Source organism: Mirounga angustirostris, unplaced genomic scaffold (assembly GCF_029215605.1).
Source record: "Mirounga angustirostris isolate CCGP_5_RB_7025 unplaced genomic scaffold, mMirAng1.0.hap1 SCAF_12, whole genome shotgun sequence".
Classification (NCBI taxonomy): Eukaryota; Metazoa; Chordata; class Mammalia; order Carnivora; family Phocidae; genus Mirounga; species Mirounga angustirostris.
This window is the reverse complement of record NW_026991720.1, coordinates 70115387-70139068: the sequence shown is the minus strand read 5'-3', so window position 1 is coordinate 70139068 and position 23682 is coordinate 70115387. Positions and strand designations below refer to the sequence as shown.

The 23682-nt window shown below is 33.3% G+C and overlaps 1 protein-coding gene across 4 annotated transcripts in view; it reads left to right on the top strand.

Annotated features, from left to right (window-relative positions):
• VPS50 (VPS50 subunit of EARP/GARPII complex) overlaps positions 1-23682 on the top strand; it is a 130158-nt gene that overhangs the window by 22922 nt on the left and 83554 nt on the right. For all 4 annotated transcript variants that reach the window (XM_045864693.3, XM_064575263.1, XM_064575264.1 and 1 more), the window contains 8 exons: positions 178-231; positions 1063-1133; positions 1816-1933; positions 2036-2071; positions 3297-3379; positions 15914-15956; positions 17555-17653; positions 19116-19256. In XM_045864693.3, coding sequence (XP_045720649.1) covers positions 178-231; positions 1063-1133; positions 1816-1933; positions 2036-2071; positions 3297-3379; positions 15914-15956; positions 17555-17653; positions 19116-19256 — 645 coding nt within the window. The remainder of the gene's footprint in view (positions 1-177; positions 232-1062; positions 1134-1815; positions 1934-2035; positions 2072-3296; positions 3380-15913; positions 15957-17554; positions 17654-19115; positions 19257-23682) is intronic.

The following is a 23682-nucleotide window of genomic DNA, read 5'->3' as shown; positions in this document are numbered from 1 at the left end:
TATGCTCTCTGTTATATCCCTTTTACTAATTTCATAGCTCAGAGCATGCCAATACCTGCTGTAGAAGTTATTGGGAAGACCTATGGAATATTCTTACAAAAATTTAAAATGTAAAATGGAACGGGAAGTATGTGGCTTTTTCTTTTACTTCCTTTGTTTGATTGCATGTTTTTATAGGTCTCTAAAAAAGTAGCAGATTTAATCCTTGAAAAACAGCCTGCTTATGTAAAGGTAGGATGATATTTGTTATTTTTAATAGTAAAATTTTAAAAATGCCTAAGTGACTTATACTTGAAAGTGTTGAAATAATTTATTCTCTTGTCTGTAGTTCTATAGCAACATATTGACTCTATTTGGGGTGTGTGTGTGGGGGGCTATATATGTATGTTTTCCTCTCTCATTTGGGGGAATTTACCAAACTTCAGAAGTGACTTTTTATAATTGATTTTAAAGTAATCTCTTTGGTTCTTCCAAACTTTAGAAGGCCCAGTGAAAATTCCTTTTGTGTACTTTGTAACATGTCAATCATTAATAATGACTGCTCAATAGCAGTGTAACAATCTGTCTTTAAAAGATAATAAAATTGGAATCTTATAACTGAATCTGTCTTTGAATCAGAAAATCAGAGACTCCAAAATCCATTGAAATACCTACCGTGTTCAAATGAAGACATCTGTTGTCAAAGCATCTTAGGAAACAGAAATCATACTTGTCATATCCTTGATTATCTTCTGAAGTTCTGTTGGGTAGAAACATTTCAATGGATGTATTATTAGTATTTGTTTATGCCTGTCTAAAACAGGTTGGATCTAGTTTTCCTTATGAGCAATACTGACTAAATATTTTATCATATGTCATTGTGAAAATCATTTGAAAGTAGTCATTTTAAATTATTTTGTGAAAGATACACCAACAGTTTTCAATTTTAGCTATCTTTGTTGCTACTTTGTTTTCTAAGCAGGCTTTTCTTTGAAACCCACTAAAGTTTTTGTTAGAGTATCGTATGAATAATAAAGAAAAATAAAATGCCTCCACAATAACCTATACCTAATTTTTCCATAGGAACTTGAAAGAGTTACCTCATTACAGACGGGTCTTCAGTTAGCTGCTGTTATCTGCACAAATGGGAGGAGGTATTGCATTTGATGAATATTTTGTTTTTTAAGCTGGAAAACATTTCAAGAAAAATTGTGAAATTGTCATTGATAATTGAGTTTTTATTATGACTATGGTTTCTAGAATACTGTTCATTAACTGAATATGTATTATGATCTAAAAGCTGCACTAAGAAAGTATGTGTGAAATGAAATATCTGTAAATCTCATTATGGCCTTAACATACTGCTGTTTTTATATTGTTTAGATTAATGCTTCTCAAACTATAAGGATCAGACTTTTTTTCTTTTTTAATTTCCATTTTTTTTTTTACTATTTTTGTAAAATACACTAAAAACAAAATACTAAGAAAATAACCTAGGACATAGAGAATGTTGTCTCAGTTTTTTTATTGATTTATCAAACTTAAAATTATTATATCAATTTTTGCTCTAAGTAGTTTTTTAATACTTCTTCTCCATTTCTGTACTTTTCTTGTGACGGATCAGTAACAGTTTGAGGATTGGCACCAGTCCACCCACCATGCTTTGAGTAATGCTGGTTGAGATTGAGCCGTTGAATACATTTGTCAAATAGTAGTCACAATCCCTGATTTTAAGAGTAATTGAGGATATCACCTTGTCAGTTGCCTAATTGTTCTGTGTGAATAGTGTTCTTATTATAATAGAAAAATTTAAGTATTTATTCTTCTTTTTTGCAGACACTTGAATATTGCCAAGGAAGGTTTTACTCAAGCTAGTTTAGGCCTTCTTGCAAATCAAAGGAAACGTCAGTTGCTGATTGGACTTCTGAAATCTCTGAGAACTATAAAAACATTGGTATATACAGGTTACTGTTTAAAAATTAAAACTTAATTTTATGGTTGAAACAGATTTACCTTTGACTTTTGTGTGTGTGTGTGTGTTTTTTTTTTTTTCCAGCAAAGAACAGATGTGCGCTTAAGTGAAATGCTGGAGGTAAGTAAACAAAGTTTGGAAATTTGGTGATCCTGATACTATTAAATAGAAAAATTATAGTGGAAAACATTCAGATGTGCATTTCTTTCAAATTGCTACATGGTATAAAGAACATTTTTAGACATGTAAATGTACTTGCTCTAGAGCATTTTTCTATTGACATATTTCACTTAGAAAAATTTATTTGGGGAAATGTTTACTTTGTAGCAATGTGGGATTGTTAACTTCAGTATATTGATTGCATTTGCACCCAAATAGCAGTAAAATTATCTTTTGTATCAAGCATACAGGAATGATTTAAGGAATATGTCATATTTGAGTTATGTTTGGTATCTCATAGTAATTGGTTTCCTGAGTGAGCCATCTATTTTCTCTTTGATGCTTTCTTAGCATTCTCTATGTACTTGTTTTATAAAGCATAAGGTAATTTGTGTGTTTCCCATAATACTTGAGGTCCTTCAGGTAGGTACTTTGTCATCATCTCAGCATCCCCACTGGTTTGAAGTACATTTGTCCAATTATAGAGATGAGCATAGGAAAACTTTTTTATGGTTTTCAGTAATCACCGTGTTACTTCTAAACTTAGATTTGAGAAATGCATATGAAAATTTCGTTTGGCATTAAATTACTCTTTAGATGATAAAAACATTCCAAGGTTATTAATGAATATTTCACTTTCTCCCATCCAAGTACTAACCAGGCCCGACCCTGCTTAGCTTCCAAGATCAGTTGAGATCGGGCACATTCAGGATGGTATGGCCATAGACCGAATATTTCACTTTCTAACAACTTTATTTGTTTTAAAATATTTATTGATTTCTTGGTGGTAAAACTCTTGAGTGTTGATTACAAGTGGAATTCATACTGGTTTGGAACATTTTATATAAACATTACTGAAAGCAGATATATTAACAGTTAAAGAACACTTTCCCTATGAAGCAGCTTATTATTTTGTGTAGGCTTTATCCACATGTCATGGTCTTAGAGAGCTGTTACCATGTATATGAGGGAAGAGAATATTTTTTCTATGCATACATTTTAGGCTTGGAGCTAGTCGTCTCTTTATATTATTTATTTATCATTGGTATTCTAATCCTTACTTAAGAGGACTTAAAATTTTCTGGTTCTGTAACTTTTGGATGGAGTATGAGTGGAGATTTATTTTTTTCAGGGACTTTAGGAAAAATGTTTCCTGTTTAATGACTTCTTTTGTTGTTATCTTAAGGAGGAAGACTATCCAGGAGCTATTCAGTTGTGCCTGGAATGTCAGAAAGCCGCCAGCACTTTTAAACATTACAGTTGCATAAGGTAAGGTAATATAAAAATTTTAAAGCTGACTCTGTTGTCAGTTTTTAACATATGAGCTGTGTAACACACAATGTTAACGAACATTGAAAATTAACATTAAGTGTTATGTTCTAGTTTAGCATTCTTGTTCATAAATGGGCAGTACAATGAAATTATAAATAATAATTCATAAGGTGTGAAAGATCAGATATTTTTAATCCTACCCCTTCTTTTCACCTCATTGAAACTTTTTTTCTCATATTCTTTCCAATTTATAGAGTAGTAGAGAAGAATAAATTTATCTGTTTACATTTCTCTTGCATCTCTTGGGAATTTTTCCTCCTTAACTTTGCCCAGCTTATAAATATTGAGAGTATTACTGAAGTTTGTTTTTCACATCCAGACAGTTCAGATGTTTGGCCCATCTTGATAAGAATTATTTTGGAAAATTTAAGTGTGATTTAATTTTATGTCATAATCATCTTTGTCATATTTAAGTGATTATGTATTTGATGTGTTACATCTTTTATTTAGTTATTTTTAAAATGTACAGTGTAAAAATGGCCATTGCAGCCTTTGCTATTAGTTCTACTTTATTAATGGGTTTTTGGTCTGCTTAAAATGAAGGTTTTGCATTACTGGTGGCAGTCCCTTGGGGAGGCTCAATCCCCAGGTGTAATTTCCATCATTCCTCTAAAACCATCTCAAGTAAACATACAATCTAAGTAAAATCGTGTGTTTGCCAAGCAAACCCAGTTTCAAATTAAATTCATACCTATCCTAGAACATAACCCCTCAGTCTCTCCTGTATGGAAATTCTGGCAGTTAGTGAGCACAATGCACCCATGTTGTAGATGTTGATTGTTCGTATCTGAAAAATAAAAGGATTAGGGAAGACCAAAACATTAGTACAGATTTAATTAAATTTTTTTCTTTTAATATACTTCCACATCATGGGTCTCTGCAGGTTGTAGGATAAGAGCTAGCTATTTTCCCACTAGAGATGCTATTTAATATTTATGGTATTTTTTTCTTTAGGATTGTGCATACTGAATCAACACACTTTTTATTTGATTAGGAAATGCATAGTTGGGTAGTTCCAGTGATGTTTTGTTTTTATCCATTTTGACACCAATTAACTGTCACTATTAAAGACTTGATTATGTTATTTAGATTTGTTTAAATTGAGTAAATAGAGAATTAGCTCTAATATGTTGAATGTATTTGAAAATTTCTAACAAGGGCCTTCTGGGTCCTGAAGAGACATAGCACGCATTTAGTTTATTTTGTGGTGATAAATGAGTTACAGTGAGAACAGCTTATATATGATTGGGTGAACATAATTCAGGCAGTTATACATTACTGAGTGTTTATTATATGCCAGGTGCTTTGCTTTAGAATTGGCTGAATAGTGTTGAACTATACATAATGTAATCATTATAATCCCTGATTTTCTAGATTACCTAGGTAATCTATCAATAAGGGCTTGGACTGAAGAAGGCATAGTGGGATGGTGGGATGGGGTCTTAGGGAGATGGGTGTTGAGCATACAGAGGAAGCATTGGGATCTAACTCCTTTGGGGTCAAGACTAAGGAGGACTTGAAGGAGGGGCATAGGAGTTAGCTAAGACAAGGTATCAGGGTTGTAGATAGGAGATTATGGGTATTATGATGAAGTCTTTGTTGCAGAGATAACAAGCAAAATGAGGACTGAAAATATCTATCCAAAGAAATCATAGCTGACTTTGTTGGGATAGATTTGCCTGAAGTATAAGTATAGGATGAGAAAATTTTATGAAGAGGGGAGATGTGGAATTGAGGGGGAAATTTGCATATTTGAAAATCTACTGGAAAGTGAGAGGTTGAAAATAAAATAGAGGACATAATATTATGCTAAGGCTTTGTAGGGATTATAGTAGAGGTGACTTTGAAAAGGTCACCTTCTATTATAATAGGAAAGAATGGGTGTGGAAATTTGATGGCAGGAAATTGAGGTAGAGGGTGACATGTGTTGGCACTTTGTTTTTCCTCAATAATTAAAAATTTTGGCTGTGCTAAAGTAATTATCTACTTGATGAGAGTTAACTATACAAAATGTTTTTTAAGGAAATTTTTATTTGGGTTTTTTAAAGTTAGCGTGAAGTGACTTCTGAGTACTTTCTCATTAAGGTATATAGTGATATGTGGAGGAGCTGTGACTACAGTTATCCGACCTGGTGAAAAGATTGAAATTGAAAAGATCAATAATGGTAACTTAAAGTAATAATTGCTTTATTTTAGGGAGTACATTATATAAGAGGCATGCTGTGTTTACACATGTGAATTGTACATGTAGTAATAAGAAAAGTTTGTCTTACTCTTTGAAAATAGGTAAAAATACATGCACAAATATATTAAAATGTCCCAAGGAATTAATTCCTTAGGCTTTGCAGGACCTCTGTTAGAGTTGTGTTTTTAACTTGGTGATGTAGTGACAATGTCGGCGTGGCTCAGAGAGCTTTGCTATTAGTTGGAATTGTTTGGTGGCGATGCCAGGCCTTCTACCGGGATTCTTCCTCACACACCAGCGCTGTTTGCTCTGCTAGCCCCCATTCATCCTGCTTAACCCAGTCTCGTTTTTTCTTGTCTTACACTTCTGTTCCTACTTGGGAGAGCATGAGAAATTTGCTCACTTCCTGTAGATAATGGGATATGAGCTATGGTGATAGAGTTAGTTGACGTGTAGGTCAGGTTGAATCCACAAAAACGAAAGGAATTTTATTCTCTCTTCCTTTTATGTCTTTATTAATTGGATGTACCTCTTTTATTTTGTGCATTTATTTTCCTTTCTTTTGCTCTTTTTCCTCTGGTCTTCTAAATACAGTACTGTACCTGTTCTTGAGCTCTCTGGTTGGGACTGCTCAGACATGATTCATCAACACTTTAAAAATTCATTTCATTGACCTGGAGCTGTGGAATTTAACCAAAGGCAAGATTTAATCTTTGCTTGGACCTGAGTGAATCAGAGTGAAAAATCATTTGACACTGGTAATCTGAGGAATAGTAACTAATTTCCAACTGTTTATACTCTCATTTTCTTTAACATTTAAATTTATTTTCATTTCTCTTGATGGCTAGAGAATCATGAAGTATATTCGCTTTAGAAATGTCCTTAAGAGAACAACCCGTGATGCAAAGCATTTCTGGGTTCTGGTGTAATTTTTTTTTTTTTTTAATATACTTTAGGCAAGTTCATATGCACAACGTACCTGCTTGTCCACTTTTTAATTTTTCCTAGGTAGAGTGTATGTTTCTCTTTTCTTTGCTAGTCACATTGCTCTTCTGTTGGAAAAAAGGGTTTTGGTAGATGGGAGAGACCCTGTGGTCTTAGGAGTAGATTACATGGGGCAACTGAGAGCTGACTCTTAAGATTCTGAAAGCAGGAAAAACAGAATTCATATATTTGCTTCTGCATAAAGAACCCTTGACTGTATTGTCTGTCTCAGGGTATATGACTGTGTAGCTTAATACATAAAGTACCAAGTAATACAATGTACACAGTTGATTGAAAACTGAAAGAAAACTTGTACCCCTTCAGTACCTTTTATTTTCCTTGAGATATGATGTGTTTCAACATCTTTAATAAAAGATAGTATACCAGTTTTGTCACTTTTATAACTGACAGGGAACATTTTTACATTATTTGACGTTTCTTGAGTTGATCGACAGAATCATATATTTGGGATTTACTGGGAATAGGAATCAGTATGTTTATGTTAAAGTATGTCTGCGAATGAAGCATTTAATTTATTTTTCACTTGAAATTTATCTAAATTAGTTTCAAGAAAAGTTATTTTTAAAAGTCAAAACTGCTTTATTGTTTATTTCATTTGAAAGAAACTACTTGGGGGAATCTGAGAGCATTCTGGATTATGCACTCAAAAGTTTGTATACCACCAGAACTAGAATATCTTTCTCGAGTACTATACTTTAGCATAGACACATGTATTTAATTTCTCATAATCTTCAAAATACCCTTTTTTCCCCCTCAGAATATGAACTTGGTAGTGGAATAAAAATTGTAGGTTGTAGAACTTCTTTAAATCCTAGAATAATGAACCCAGCTTTTTGGTACAAATACAGCAATACTAGGGACTGTGCGTCCCCTATTGCCCTTGATTCCCTTCTGGCAAGACGTCATGCTCTGTCTTTGTCTAGGTTCAGGCAAGGGGAACCTAGGAACTCTGCCTGGGATTGTGTTCGGAGCAGTGAGTGTTTCGGCTGGGTCACCAGGCCAGCTACCTAGACCCATGGATAGATCTGGAGTCCTTGTTGCTCTGTCTTTATGGGCCGAGTATTGACAGTATGCTATTCGCATACTGCCTGCGCTCCTTATCTTTTATTTTAATTTGTTTTCCTCTGTCTCCCTCCCCCATGCTGTGCCATTTTGAAATAATGTAAAGTAAAATCTACTGATGGCAAAACATAATATTTAAACAAAAGTGTCTTAAACAAAAGGTAAAAGTTTCTTTCTGCCTTACCCACCATTCTCTTTCCTACTCCTTGAAGTAAACCACTTTTATAGCTTATTAGTTTTTTTTCCAGTAGATTTCATTGTAATTTAAAGTACTGTGTTAAAATATCTTTTTCCTGATTCATCATTGTAAATAGTTGTTGCTTCTCTGACTGTTTACTTCTCCTATTAAAATACCAATAAGAGATAGGAATTTGGTATACTTTCTTTTGCTTCTTTTCTCTGTCTTCCAGGATATATTAGTGAAACTGTTATTTTTACTTGGTCAAGTTTATAACATTTATATTCTTTTGCAGCTATAGTTAAATCTTCTGTGTTTTCTCAGTAGATTACTTCCAGAAAAATTAACCTAATAGAAATTGTATTTATTATATCATGATTATATAAATATTATCTGCAGGACTAAGTAGAGTGATTGGACTTACAAAAAAAGAAAAGTAATCCTTTCTCTCTACATGAAAATCAAAATCTATTGGTGTTTTTTTTATTTGTTGAACATTTTTCACCTTTTTTAGGTCCTACTCAACTGCTATCATTTCTATAATGTTTCCTTTTTTATATGTTCCTTCGTCTTGTTTTGTTATAGTTTTGTTACAGTTATCCCTTTGAGAAATTTTTTTGATATGGAATATATGGGAAATCAATTTTCAGATTTTGAAATGATGTTAATTTAGTCCATACCCATGATTGAAAGAAAAATTATTTTTTTTTTTGGAAAATGAAATGCATTGCTCAGTTGCCTTTTAGCCTTCTGTTTGTAGGACAGGGTCAGATACTATTCTCATTCTCACAAATAGTGCCTTTTTTTTTTTTTTAAAGAAACTTTAAGGATTTTTCTCTTTTTATTTGGTGTTCTAAAATTTCACCAGTTGTTTAGGAAAGTCATTTGTGTCAGACTCTTTACTCCTAGATGATGAGACAAGAATGAAATATTATTTAATCCTTATCTGCATGAGATGCTTCTTGTTATATCAAGAGCTTTTGAAATGTATTTGTTCTCCAGGAGCTTATAATAACAGGCAGTTAACAGGCAGGACTGTGGGATAATATGCCAGTTAAAAACACAGAGTACATAAACAAAAGACCATCAGAAATGTTCATGCTGTGAATGGCTTGCTTCTTATACCCCTATGGGAATGGAAATATTGACATGTATAAGAGTGTGAATAGAAGCTAGGCACTGTTAGCTTTGACGGCATCAACTGTACAGTAATTCTAAATTAGATTTTAATAAGGTTTTTTTCACTAACACTTTATTTTTTTAGCTCTTAAAAATTGAATCATGATGGTGATGATAGTGATGATGGTTGTGATAATATTTAACATTTTTTGGGCTTTTCTATGTGTTCAAGCACTGTACTAATCATTTTCCTTGCCTTTTCTTATGTGGTATTGACAAAATATTCCACAGAGGTTTTATTATCATTTCTATTTTATAGATGAGGAAATTGATGCTTTGTAAAATAGGTGCAGAGTCAGGATTTAAACTTCGGTCTCCGGGAATGCAGAGCTTTTTGCTCTTAACCACTACTACACTATATTGTCTGATAATGTAATAACTATTATATGCAGCAGAAGCTCGTGGCTAGGAGGCCGATTTTTATTCATCTCCAGTAGCTGAGTTTGTTGTATTTTTTTTCCTACACCTGTTTCTACCAGTTGTGTTTGTTACTGTATTTATGTTAAGTAAATAAACTAATGAAACAGGTTTTTGAAAGTAGATAAGACAACTCATAAAAATGGGGATATAAGGTAACTAAATGTGATTTGGCATTCAGATTGTTTTGCATTTGTCTTTAAGTTCCTACTTATCACAGAGAAACTGAAACTTGAAATTATAGACAATTTGTGTGTGATTTGGCTCATATAAAACCAAGAAGTTAAATCTCCACTCAAATGAGAAGATTTTGGGTCTAAATCAGAAATGGGTAAATGAAATACGGTTATACAATTGTACTTACAACATTCAACATACATGTAAATAGACATGCACACACACAGGTATAAATATTCTCGTTTTAACTTTGATCAATTGACCAACTGAAAGGTCTGTTGAACTTTAGCCCGGGGTGGGCAAACTTTGTCTTTAAAGAGCCAGATAATAAATATTTTAAGCTTTGTGGGCCATAAGGTCTCACTTGCAACTGTTTAGCTCTGCCCTAGCAGCCATAGACAATATGTAAATAGGTTCATGTGGCTGTGTTCCAATAAAATGTTGTTTAGAAACATAGGCTGTTGGCTAGATTTGGCTCCTGGACCTGACCTCTGCTCTAGAATTAGAATTCATAAAGTTTGGAGATGTTTTGAATATCTGTAGTAGTTTTAGTAGTGGACTCTGATTTTTGAACAGAGTGAGGACAGAGATCTGGGTAGGTTCAGTGATTTTTGGAGTTCTTTTACAGTCTGTACATGGTTTGAAAGACCATGTGGACACTTCATGGTATCTCACCATTGTTGGTTTAGCCTCAAAGTGTTTGAAAGTCAGGTTTTCTCTGAAGAATGTTAATAAACTCTTTGACAGCTGTGACTAGATTGAAACCACTGGAAGAGATCTCTGATCTAAATACCTGGAATATCCAGGGTCAATGAACATACAGTATAAACTTGCAAGTATAAATTTTACTTAAGCTAATTTTATAAGTTTTAGCACTCCACTGAATCATATACAAAGATGCAGTAATTGAGTAACTGATATTTAGCATGTAATAGGATCTTGAAACTTTAGGGTGGGAAGCAACCCTCTGGATCTAGCACACTTTTGTATAGGAAGCTGATGCCCAGGAATATTAAAGAGACTTAAACCACATGACTCATTAATAACAGACCAGGGAAAGATCACTAAGATGCTAATTACCTCTGTACCATGTTGCTTTTCTGTATGGTCAAATTCGTACAAAATTCTGATTTATATGCAACCTTTCCAGGATTCATTTTATGAGTGTATATGTCCTAGATCAGCTATTTAAGAGAACAATATTAGTTATTTATGGATATATTTAATATCTTCTGTAGTGATGTTAAAAGTGCCCCCCAAAATTGTTTACTTCATTATATTCAGCTTGCAGATAGCCTTTAATAGCTTTTAGCCTTCCATCTGAGAACTGGTAAATTTTTTTGACCATAATGTAGCTTTTATTTATCCAAATGTTTATGAATAGATCCTTTTAGCATACTTTGATTAATTGACTCAAATCACTTGAATTTGTGTTTCTAAATGATGGCTAAAAGTTTCTTTGAAGGCTGTACAGTTAATATATACACTCCTTAATCACATAATTTTTATATATATATTTTCAATTAGTAGTAAATTGTTGTCAAAATGCACTTGTAGATTTTGAAAGCATTTTTTTTTTTTTAGGAGGGGGAGTGAGGTGGAGGAGGGGCAGTGGGAGAGGGAGAGAGAGAATCTTAAGCAGGCTGCAGGCCCAGCATGGGGTCTGACACAGGGCTTGATCTTACAACCCTGAGATCATGACTTGAGCCAAAATCAGGAGTTGGATGCTTAACCGACTGAGCCACCCAGGCGCCCCTTAAAAGCATTTTAAAGCCAAAATGTTTGATTTATAGATTTTATATTTAAAATATTATGCATACTATTTACATTACCATGTTTACATTAACTCTTAATACATAGGATATAGAGTCATTTTAACCATAAGTAATAGAAGCAGTAAAACCATCCAGATTTATGATAATTTTATAAACACTAAAGCCCATTTTTTCCAATTGCCGAGTTGAAGAAATCATTACTCTCAACTGTGAATGAGCTTAGGTATATTTATTTTTCCACCAAACTCAAGATACTCCTTGTAAAAATATGCTTACCAATTCTAACCTAGTTATTATTCCAGGTATTCTTGCCTTTCTATATCTGTGTCTCTGTCTTCAGCCTTAGGTGAGCTTCTTAGCCTTATATGATAGAAGAGTGGAACTGCTTTAGTTCTGCTTATCTCTCTTGTCTTCTTGCTAATGCACCTGTAGACCTAGACTTCAGTGCAGTTCTTTTTCTTCTAAAACATGCTCCTTTCTCTTTTTCTATCTCTGATTATTTATTGAGGTGGAAAATAGGGGCTAAAGGAATGTGATGGGAAATTTCACTCTTTTTGTTTGAATCACAAATTTGACTCAGCAGTGAGTCAGGCAGTGAGTTTAGTTAGTCCTAGGGAGTCCTGGAGAATAAGCCACAGTCTCTGCTTAGGGGGACAGTCACAGATATTCCCTTCTATCATGTGGGATGCTGGAAACAGAGCATTGTGAAACTGAATGGAACAGTCTACAGGGAAAGACGTCCCAGAAAAGATGACATTAGGATAGTCTGGAAAGACAGATGGATATTTGTGAGTGAGAAAAGGAGAAAGTATGTTCTAGTTCTCATGAACATTATATACAAGAACAGAGGATATGAAGGTCTGAGGTTCTTAGGGGAATTGCCCGTAGTCCACATGACTAAAATGTAGGCACTGAAAAGTGAAGGGGAAGTTCATTTTTCATGTCATTGTTAAGAATCTTACATGCTGTACTAATTTGGGGCTTTATCTTTGGTTTATTGGGGGAGCCACCAAAGGTTTTAAAGCAGTGGATTAATATGAATTTATTTCTGCTTTAATTACAAGCTGCAAACTCAGATGTCTGTAGGCACCAGGCAGGTAACTTACACAAAGCTGCTAGATGTGTGATAGCAGGAAATGGTCAGGCCCACAGGACTGATCAGGCCTTGCCTGAAGCCTTTCACATATAAGCTAGAGGAAAAACTGTGTTTGCCGAATCAAGCAGAATATTGAGACCCCTGCTCAGAGCTGTCCCTGAGAGCTTTTTGGAGGATGTTGTACAATGCTTGGTATACAGTAGGCTGATGGTGTTTGTCAAATAAATGGATGATGGATTGAAGGGTGGGTGTGGGTGTTGTGTGCAGAGATTCACTGGGAGACCATTAAGATAATTCAAGCAAAAAGTGGTAATGCTTGAGTTAGGACACATAATTGAAAAAAGAGAAGCATAGGTGGATATGAGAAATACTGAAATGGTAGAATTGTTGGGATTCACTTCCCAGTTCACACATGAAGAGAGGAAAGAATTAAAGATGACCTAGAGATTTCTAGCTTAGATTAAATGGGTGGTGATGACCTGAATCAAAAGAGAGATGGGGCACCTGGGTGGCTCAGTCGTTTAGCGTCTGCCTTCGGCTCAAGTCATGATCCCAGAGTCCTGGGATCGAGCCCCGCATGGGGCTCTCTGCTCAGTGGAAAGCCTGCTTCTCCCTCTCCCACTTCCCCTGCTTGTGTTCCCTCTCTCACTGTGTCTCTCTCTGTCAAATAAATAAATAAAGTCTTAAAAAAAAAAAAAAAGAGAGAGAACGTGGGAGAAAGGACAACTGTAGGAGAAGTAGTATTGGGGGAAAGGGGGTGGAGCTGAGGAACTTTTTAATTCTAAGTGCCAAGGTACTTATCATGACTATCATTTTTGGTGTATTATTTGGGGGTCTTTAAGTCTCATTTTCATTCATTCATTCATTCATTCATTCATTGTTCTTGAACAGAAATTGTCCCAGAACCCTTTTTTTCTTTTTCTTTTTTTTTTTTTAGGAAAATCTCAGTCCTGCCTACACATATTCCCTTAACCTATGTCTGTGGCTGTGGCTATTTTTCTAGGCATAAATCCTGATTAGAGATCTTAATTTTTCTGATATCAACCCTATATTGTTGGTTGTCAAAGTACCTAGTTTTGCTCAGTCTCAGTTTTTACTAGAATAATCTCCAGTTCTCAACTTTAATCAAAAGTGTGCTTATGATAAGTAGTATTTGTAGCAAATTGTCTAATTCCTCCATATATTTGGACATTTATCCCTGAGACCATCAAAAAATGGGTACTTGTATTATTGGTTTTACTTTTCTGATACATTGCTTTATATCTACGTATCTGTATATGTATCTACATATGTCTCATCACTCTGGTGTTATTTCCTCAGCTTTCATTAAAAGGTTCTGTAAGAAGCAAATGCAACGAATCCATAAATCCATTATTATATATTATATAAGGCTATTGTCAAGGGTGTTGTGCCTTAGGAGATAAAAGGTGATTGTTCCCTTTTTCAGGACTCTGGTAAAATTTTCTCCCAGAACTTAAATGCCAACAAAAGTGATTTTTGTTTCTTTGGTTTTTTGTTTTGTTTTTCCCTTGAGTGCTGGTAATTTTTTGATATTATGGACACTAAATTGTGTACTTGGACCCTCCCTATTTGTTTTGGCTGCTAGGACCTTGAGAGTCAAGTTCATAAACAGATAACAGTTGTAAAACAATACCTTGTACAATTATACTTTTCATTTGTTCTATTTTATTTTAGTTTGCCTTAATTTTTTTTGTTAAAATATTTTCTCTATGATTGTATTTATTTTGTTAGATATCACAGATCCTTTTTAATAAGGAAATACTATAATTCAAATAATATCAGTTCTGGTTTTTAATTTTTTTTCACTGACCTAGGGAAAATTAAAGGGAACAAAATCAGATTCAACTACATATCCAAAGTGTATAACTAAATAAATTTTTATAAAGTGAACATAGTTGTGTAATTACATCCCAGAAATGCAAATAGAACATTTCTATTACCCCAGAAGCGTCCTTCATACCCAGTCCCAGTCATTTTTCTCCCAAGGTAACCTAACCACTGTTCTAACTTCTGTCACTACGGTTTGTTTTGCCTGGTTTGAACTTTATATAAATGTATCATGTAGTAACTTCTATATAGTGGACTTTGTCAATTTGTTTTTGAGATTCAGGTGACACATTTTCATTGCTATAGTATTTCATCATATAAATATATTATACTTTATCCATTTAATTATTCATAGACAATTGTGTTGCTTTAAGTTTTGCCCATTACAAATAATGCTGCAAAGGTTGTGTATGCATTTCTGTAAGATATGTATCTAGGACTCCTGGAATATTGAGTGAATGTATGTTGAATTTCAGTAGATCTTACAGTTTTTCAAAGAGGTTTTATCAATTTCCCCTTCCTCCAACATTGAATTCAGTGTTCCATTTGTTCTGCATCCTTGCCAACATTTGTTGATGTCATTTTTTTTAATTTTTAAAAAATATTTTTAGCTATTCTGGTTGTTTGTTATGTTGTCTTATTGTAGGTTCAGTTTGCTTTTCCTGAATGCCTACTTGGAGTGCCTGTTGTATGTTAATTGGACAATCAGATATCTCCTTTGTCAAGTATCTGTTCAAGCCTTTTGCCCTTTATTTTTATTCTTGTTTGTTTGATCAATTTATGAATTCTTCTGTTTGTACCACACTATCTTATTGCTGTGACTTTAACCTTTACCTATTTTAGTATATGTCCTCCAACATTGTTCTTCAAGATATTCCTCCCTATTCTTAATCATTTGAGTTTCCACATAAATTTAGAAGCAGCTTGGCATTTTCCATACACAAAGAAAGAAAAACCTGCTGGAGTTTTAATTAAAATTTTAGTTATTCTAGAAGATCATTTTGGTGAGAACTGGTATCTTAATGATATTGAAGGCTTTAGTTTGTTTCCATAGTATATATCTTCATGTATTTCAGTATTCTTTATTTTAGCTCAGTTTTGTATTGCCTATTTTTTATTAGATTTATTCCTAGGTATTTGGTTTTTTGAAATGGTATTTTAAAATTTTTTATTGTCTAGTTCTTTGTTTCTAGTATATAGAAATTGATTTTACTTTGGAAATTCTACCTTTTATCTGTATTATACTTTTTAATCTTTAAAACTTGCTATCAATTTTGATTTCTTGAATTCTTAGTTTTTATCTATCTATTCTTTAGGAGTTTCTACCTATACAATTCTGTTGCTGTCAGTTATGACTCTTTTATTCTTTCTAATTCTTTTCCTTTTATTTTTCTTGCTTTATTGCCCTGTCTGTAGAATCAACATATCTTACTGCTCATACTATTTATCTGTGAATTTATGAATTATTTATTCAGCTAGTGTATATTTTTTGAGCACTTAGTTTGTCTCTGTTAAAGATAGTCACATCTAACTCTGTTTTATTTGATAGTGAATTGAATTCAAAGCTTCAAGATACTTTAGAACAAATTGAGGTAAGAAGGATTACATCATAAGTGCTTTTCTCTTTTCAGAGGCTTTGGATAGTACATATATGCATCTTATGTTATGATTTCTGTGTTATTACCAGTGTTCTAGATCACAACACTTTATTGTTTTTTTTTTAATTTGGGATATCTGTGCATGGTTGAGTTAATGCTAATCTACTTGTAAACTCAATAATACTATTGGAGTTGGGGGCGCGTGGGTGGCTCTGGTGGTTAAGCGACTGTCTTCAGCTCAGGTCATGATCCTGGAGTCCCGGGATCGAGTCCCACATCGGGCTCCCTGCTCGGCGGGGGGTCTGCTTCTCCTTCTGACCCTCTTCCCTCTCGTGCTCTCTGTCTCTCATTCTCTCTCTCTCAAATAAATAAATAAAATCTTTAAAAAAAAAAAATACTATTGGAGTTGTGGGATCTGAAAATGGTATTTTGTATCTGAAAACACCCTATCCAGAAAGATCCCAAAACTGTTAATCATAGATTTGTTTTCATGTAAATTATAGCCAAAATATTTATCATGTATTAATTATTTTTTGATTATTAACTTTTTTAGTTCAGTGAGTTAATTTATATAAGAATAATTATTGGCTGATGAACCCTCCTAAATTCCTAAACCTTCTACTATTCATACAGTTCATCAAAATATAGAAATGGAAAGGAAAAGATATGTCATTATGAGCATGAAGTCTTACTTTTCCTCCTACATTTATTCAGAGTTCATCTCTTTACTTGGCAATCTTTGCAAAGCAGGGTATTCATTTTAATAAATAAGAATTATTTGTTATTTTCTGGTATTTTATTTTATCATTTTTCTGATGAGAGTACTTGTAAAAACTGAGGCTGGACTTTCAAACAACCTTTTGTGAAAGTATGTTTTCATCATAAATGCAGTTATTTACTAGTTGTAAGAATGGCAGTTTATTTGATAAACATAAAGATAATGCTTTGAAAATCCCTTAAATAATCATTTGAATATTGAGGACTTTCTTTTGAAAGCTCAGTATTTCTTCACTCTGAGTATACAATATTATTCTGTACTTATGTAGAGAATCATTATTTTGAAATGAAATCATTGAAATAGAAATCCTTAAACAGTTGATGCATTTAGATATAAAAGTATGTATCTTGGGTATGTGCTTTTAAGGTCAATGTAGTTTTGTTGAGAATTACTTTTCAGTGATTATAGAAGGACTGTTATTATTTTTTAATAGTCCTATAAATTCAGTTCATATAATTGTAAGTTTTAGCAGATGTATGAGGAAACATAAAGTAAAAATAAAAAGTAAAATACTTCTAGTAACTATTACGCTTATTTTGTGTCTCTTGAAACACTAGGCATGGGTCTTTAGATTCCTCATTTATTAATGACATCTTAGTAAACTTGATTATAGTTGGTATATAGTTGGTAATACATGAGAATTACAATCTATTTATATTTTTATTTAAATTTGTTTTTGACTGTTAAATCTAATGTGATAGTAAATATCTTTAGATTATTAATTAAAAAATGAAAAATTAGTCTTAACACTTTCCTCTCATTACCTTGGAAACAATTCCTTAACTGCCTCTTGCCTTTTGTTTTAATTCCATAGGAACAGTTGGATGTAGCTCTTTCTAAAATTTGCAAGAATTTTGACATAAACCATTATACCAAGGTTCAGCAGGCTTATCGACTTCTTGGAAAAACACAGGTTAGTTTTGAACGAATGTTTGCTTTTTTCTTAATCAGGAATCTGTTGATCTTTATGAATGCTCAAGTCTGAATATTACTAATGTAGTGTCCTTAAAAAGTTTCATTTAACGAAGTACATTTTTATGCCATATTAACATAGTTTCAGTGTATGGAGTATGATTAAAACATGACAGAAGTTTGTTTTGTGCTATGAAGTGTTTATCAGGTTTAATATTTTCACAATTTTATATAGTTTTTTTTTTTTTGAAGTGTTATTATAAGATAATTTAGTTGGAGGGGATGTGTAGTCTTTTACCTCAGCTCTTTGTCCTGAATAAGAACTTCTTAATTTGGAGCTTCATGGTTCTGAGATGGACCAGCATGTTTCCCTCAAAGTGGTATGTAAACTTTTGTGTAGTGTATATGTTTATCTGTAAAACAGCACCATTTCATTTATCATATTTTTCAAGGGATTCTCTTACTCTCCGAATGACTTCACTACTCCCACGGTGCATGGTTTTACATTCTCTTACTGCCCAAGGGCTTCCTTGAAAAATTTGCAACAAGGGTCATTGAAAGTTAATTGTACCTTCTGCTTGTACAGGATTATACACTTATTTATAAAACAGCTAAACGTGATAGATACAAATATTTTCTTCCCTTAAATGGTCTCCTGTCCATCTCTTAGGAGATCTAAGAATTTACCAAACCATTGAAACTGTTTGCATTTTAAGTCTGAATAAAGAAATTTGGTTTTTTACTTAATTATTTTGCACATCTTAAGCTACTGAGGAGAAATTACAAGAAGATAGACACTTGGTAATTTGGGACCTGTTTAAAGACCTTTGAAAATATGATTATAACTTCTAACTACCCTCATCAGACTAATTCTTTTACTCATTAAATATTTAGTAGCCCTTATTGTGTGCATTGCTCCAGGCACCTCAATATGGGCCCTCATCTATCTTATCTTCTAGTAACGGAAGCAAACATTAAAGAAATAAATGGGCAGGGTGTTGGTTTGTAACAAGTGCTATAAAGAAATATATATCAGGATAAGTGGATAGAGTCATGGAAGGCACTGATTTATACAGGATAGTCAGGAAACGGTTCTCTGAGAAGGTAACCATTGAGAAGCATCCTGAACAATGTAAGGGAATGACGCAGAGGAGATCCAAAGGTGTGATTTTACATGACATGTCTAAAAAAGAGCAGTATGGATAACAAATACAGGCAGGATGGATAAATACAAAGCAACAGAGCAGGGTTCATGATTCAGATTTATTTTTAGGGATAGGATGTTGTGGTTATTTGAAGGGTTCTTTGCAAATAATCAGTACAATTAAAATTTTATAAACAATAGTGATCTTTGTGCTGTATCTATAATTGGTAAAGATTTTTTCCTATGTTTTTCAAGTCCATTGAAATTTATTTATTTTAATAACATGAAATTATGTTGTATGTTTTTTTTCTTTCCACAGACAGCAATGGATCAACTTCACATGCACTTCACTCAAGCCATTCATAATACAGTGTTTCAAGTTGTTCTTGGTTATGTGGAACTATGTTCAGGAAACACAGATACAAAATTCCAAAAGCTGCAATATAAGGATCTCTGTACAGTATGTAGTGACTTTGTTCTGTTCATATTGCCTCTCTTTTAGTTTTTGAATTCATATTCCGTTTTTCTTAGCACCTATTATTTGAAGATGCTACTGAAATAAAAAGAAATATGTTTGCCGAAAGCTTTTTTTTTCTCCCATATTGTTCTTTTTCTCATAATGGAAGATTGAGTCACACAAATGGTAAAAGTTGATGAGATGGTATAGATTGATGGAGTGCATTTGCTTCTAAATGGACTCTTTACTCTGTCATAGCTTCTCTTACCCTTTTCTCTCAGGCTCTTAATTCTCTTCTGTGATTGCATCTAAGATACTTCTAAGCAATCATCTTAGCTGGTTTCCTGTATACCCTTTCCATCAGTCTTTCCGTGTGTATGAATGCTGTTTCTGTCAGTATCTGTAACCAATTTCTTTTCATTCTTAAAGAAACAGAGGTCTATAGGTAATATAACCACAGGTGAGAAGTGAACTGAGTTGGGCTCTGTTTTAGAATTGGTCCTGTTGATGGATTGATGTAGGGTGTGAGGAAAAGAGAATGATGAACAACTGGGAGAACAGTGAGTGGTGTCATATGTGTTTACAAGGAAGACTGATTTGTAGTGGGGAGTCATGAATTCTGTTTGATAACTATTAACATTCAAGGGGACTTGTTGAGGAGGCAGTTGGATAAAAACTTACGGAGATGAGAGCTGAAGTGATAGAGTCGTCAGAATCTAATTGTACTTAAAGCCATGATACTTGATAGGAAGATGGGGGAAAGGAGTGTAGATAAAGGAGCCATGGGACCCTTGGGCCTTGTGACATTCAGGGATTAGGTAAGGAGGAGAGACCAGGAAGAAGGGTCAGAGAGAGAGCAGCTTGCTAGGTGGGGGAAAAGCTAGGAGATGGTGGAACAGTCTACAGAAGGAAGTATTTCAAGGAGAATTGACCGTAAACCTATGTCAGATGCTTCTGAGAGTCTGCATAAGGTGATATTACAGAATTGACCCTTGATTTGACAATGTGGAGGTTATTGTTGACCTTGGTCTCTTTAATTCTAGTTCAAGAATGTTCTGTGTCTCTCACTGGAGACATTCTTGAATTATTTGTAACATCAACTTAGAAAATAACAGTTCTAGGAAGTAGATATCTATTCTCTACTGTAATTATGTCCAGGGATTAGTATAAAATTAAGCGAATCTTAATTCTTTAGTGAGTTTGTCAAAAGTGCAGGTTATATGTTCATTGGGATCTGAAGAAATCTTCTTACTTGAGCTACAATAAATATTCCAGGAGGATGTGATTATATATGATAGATGAAGGATTGAGTTAATAATGACAGTGGATGGTTGTTAATATAGCTTAAAAATGTCTTTAAAATCATTTTATAAATCATGAGGACTCTTTCACAAATTTAATGATTATTAACTTAAAGTGTGATATAGTTGCATAATTTCATTTTTGAATATCCAGTTTTAAGTACAGCCATCATTTGTTAAAGTTCAATGATTTTGAAATGTGTTGTTCTTATTCATATATTTTCTTAGTTTGATAGTATATATTTTTAAATTAAATATACAAGAAATCAATTTCATTTTTTGATTCTATTATTGTTGCTATCATGAAGAGATGATTTAAATGGTAAAGCAGTTTATTACAAGTTGGTGATTTCTCTGTTACAGCAGAAAATAACTTATAATAATTAAAACAAACATTTTAAACAAATTAGGCTTTTGTCCTTCAGCCTTCTTTACTTTGGTTAAATCTGGTGTGTGTTTGTGTATGTGCATAGTATACTTTTACCATTAAATTTTTATATGTTTTTAAGTCAAAGACATATTTGTGCTCCTGCTTCTTGAGAAAGTCCTCTGTACATTTATGTAATACAAAGCTGAAAGTTGTATTTATAAATGTTTATGAACAAAAATTTATGCTTAAAGTGTTTACCATAGGTTGTTGGGTTTTGTTTTTTTTTTTGGAATTTCTTTCACTGTTTTTTTTTTAAAGCTGACTTTTGAAGGAGCTGTGTGTATATTTAAATTATCAGATAACAAAGGGCTTATCTTTCTTGATTTTATTTTGAGTTAATGCTTGTTAAAATGACTCCAAGAAACATCTGGTAATTCTTTATAAAATTATCTATCTATGTGTGGTAGTAGTGAGGTATATATAATTAAATTAAGGAAACAAGTGATTTATTGGTCTACTAGAGCTTAGAGATAGAAACCGCCCCCTCCACCCAGAACAGCCAGCACATAGGTTATTATTCATCCAATGCAGTTGTACACTTCTGGTTTATATTCAAGCTGTGCTAAGACATTCATTGAAAGAGTTTTGAAGTGATGAGAATAGTAGCAAATGTTGATGATGGCTTCATGAAGGAATTTCTTTTGAGGAAAGGATTTAACAGAATTAGGTATGGTGGGCTCTTTATGTTGAGAGAACAGACTTAGGGGAGCTGAATAATGAGGTGAAGAATGTGATGCATTTTAAGGTGGCCCATTTTTTTTGGCACAATTCTCAATAAGAAATTAAAGAAGTTCCAGAAATTACCCCAGGCCTCTAGAAGTATTTAAGTCAGTGCTGCCACAGGCAGACAGGGATGTGGATATCTCTTTGAAACCTAACTAAGTTTTAATTTGTTTTATAATATTTGAATTCTAGTTGACATGTTTAAGCCAGGGAAGATTAGGAAGAAATTATTTCTCATCAGATTTGTTTATTTGTTAGTTAGTTTGATGAAAAGATGTGACCTTTTAGTAACTGAGTTCTATAAATGAAGATGATTAGCTCAGGAGAGGAAAAATGGAAGCAGCCCTTAGAAATTTAATAAATAAACTGATGAAAGGAGATTTAAATATGTTTTCCTGGTGAGAACACATATAAAGGATCTGGAATGGCACAGCTCAGGCAAGGGAGATGATTTGTGAAGGAGCCTTGTATTAGAATGTAAGGTTCTTGATTTTTTTCAATATGTAGCAATTGGGAATCATTTAGCTCTGATTAAAAGTCACTGAGAATACTTATTGAGGATGTGCTAATGGGAGAGTGTATGTGGCAATGGAATGTCAGGTAAGAAAGAAGCAACAGAGCCCTCGGGAAATGCATATAAGATGTTGACTGGTAGATTTTAGAAATGAGAAGAAAGAGTTCAGGCATTTGGGCAGTTGGTTTTCTCTGTATAATAGCAGTATTTTGAAGGAAGCCCTTAATCATAGAGTTTAAATATAACATTAAAAAATGAAATACATGAAATAGTATACTCATCAGAGTTGAGAGAGGGGTGGAGTTCCTGTAAATGGGAACAATTGTGTTTCCTTTAAAAGGAAAGAGATTGGAAATGAAGAGATCTAATCATCTGCTTGCCCTTGTTCGTAGTATTATTTTAAACCACTCATATCCATCTATTACTAAATGGGCTAGAATGAAATTGAACTTAAGTTTTTTGATATCCCTTTACAAAGAAATCTGGGATAAAATTTGCATTCTCTTTCTATTTACTCTGGTAAACTGAGAACTTCAGAGTTCTTAAGGCCAGCAGCATCCTATCCTGTTATGACATTTCTGTGATTTGTGTCCTGTCAACCATTGCTGAGTTTAAAAGCTTAGTTGGCTTTGAGCTTTTTGAAATTATTTTGTAATTGAATGTACTTACTTTTCTTTCTTTACTAAACAATGTTTTCTGAATGATTTCATTAGAAGCACAATTTTTCTTCTTACAGTTTATCTTTCAGTGTGGTTTTCCTGTTTTTCTTGAATGTATTGGCGAACAGTTGTTAGATCAGTAATTTAGGCTCCTTTAAAAATGTGTACATTATTTTGAAGCTCAAATAAATGACTGATATTTAGCAAAAATTTCAAAATGAATTAAACCTCATTCATTTCCGGAAAGGGCCAATGAAAGGGGCTTAGTGGTCATTTTATTTACTTAAAAAAATTAAGCCTTGTTTGTGATTGCATTTACGTTGATGTACCCCTACATGTTGATACCAGTCTGTGGAGAAATTTATAGACACCAAGTGGATGTTATTTATTTAGTGACCTTGTAGAGAAACTTTTTGTAGGCTATTTGAAAGTTAAAAAAAAAATTTTTTTACAACCTTCTTTGGCAGGCTGTTGGATTTCCCTGGGAAGCTTATATTAAGATGTTAATTAGGATGTTATTGATTAATTTTATGATAATAGAGCTGGCTAACGCTGGCTGAAATTTTCCCAACCATTTTTCAGTTTTTCATTTCCAAATGAGCTTAATGAGTTTTGAGTTCTGTTTTTGAAATGAACTTGATAATGTAGTAATAACTTTGGTGAAAAATGGAGTTTTTTAAGAAAAAACTTTGAAATCATTTCAGTATATGTTTTCCCAGAGTCTGACACATTGGAGGTGCTTAGTAAATGTTTCTTGAGTAAATTCAATTGCCCTCCTTGTCTCTAATTGGTACGATGTTGA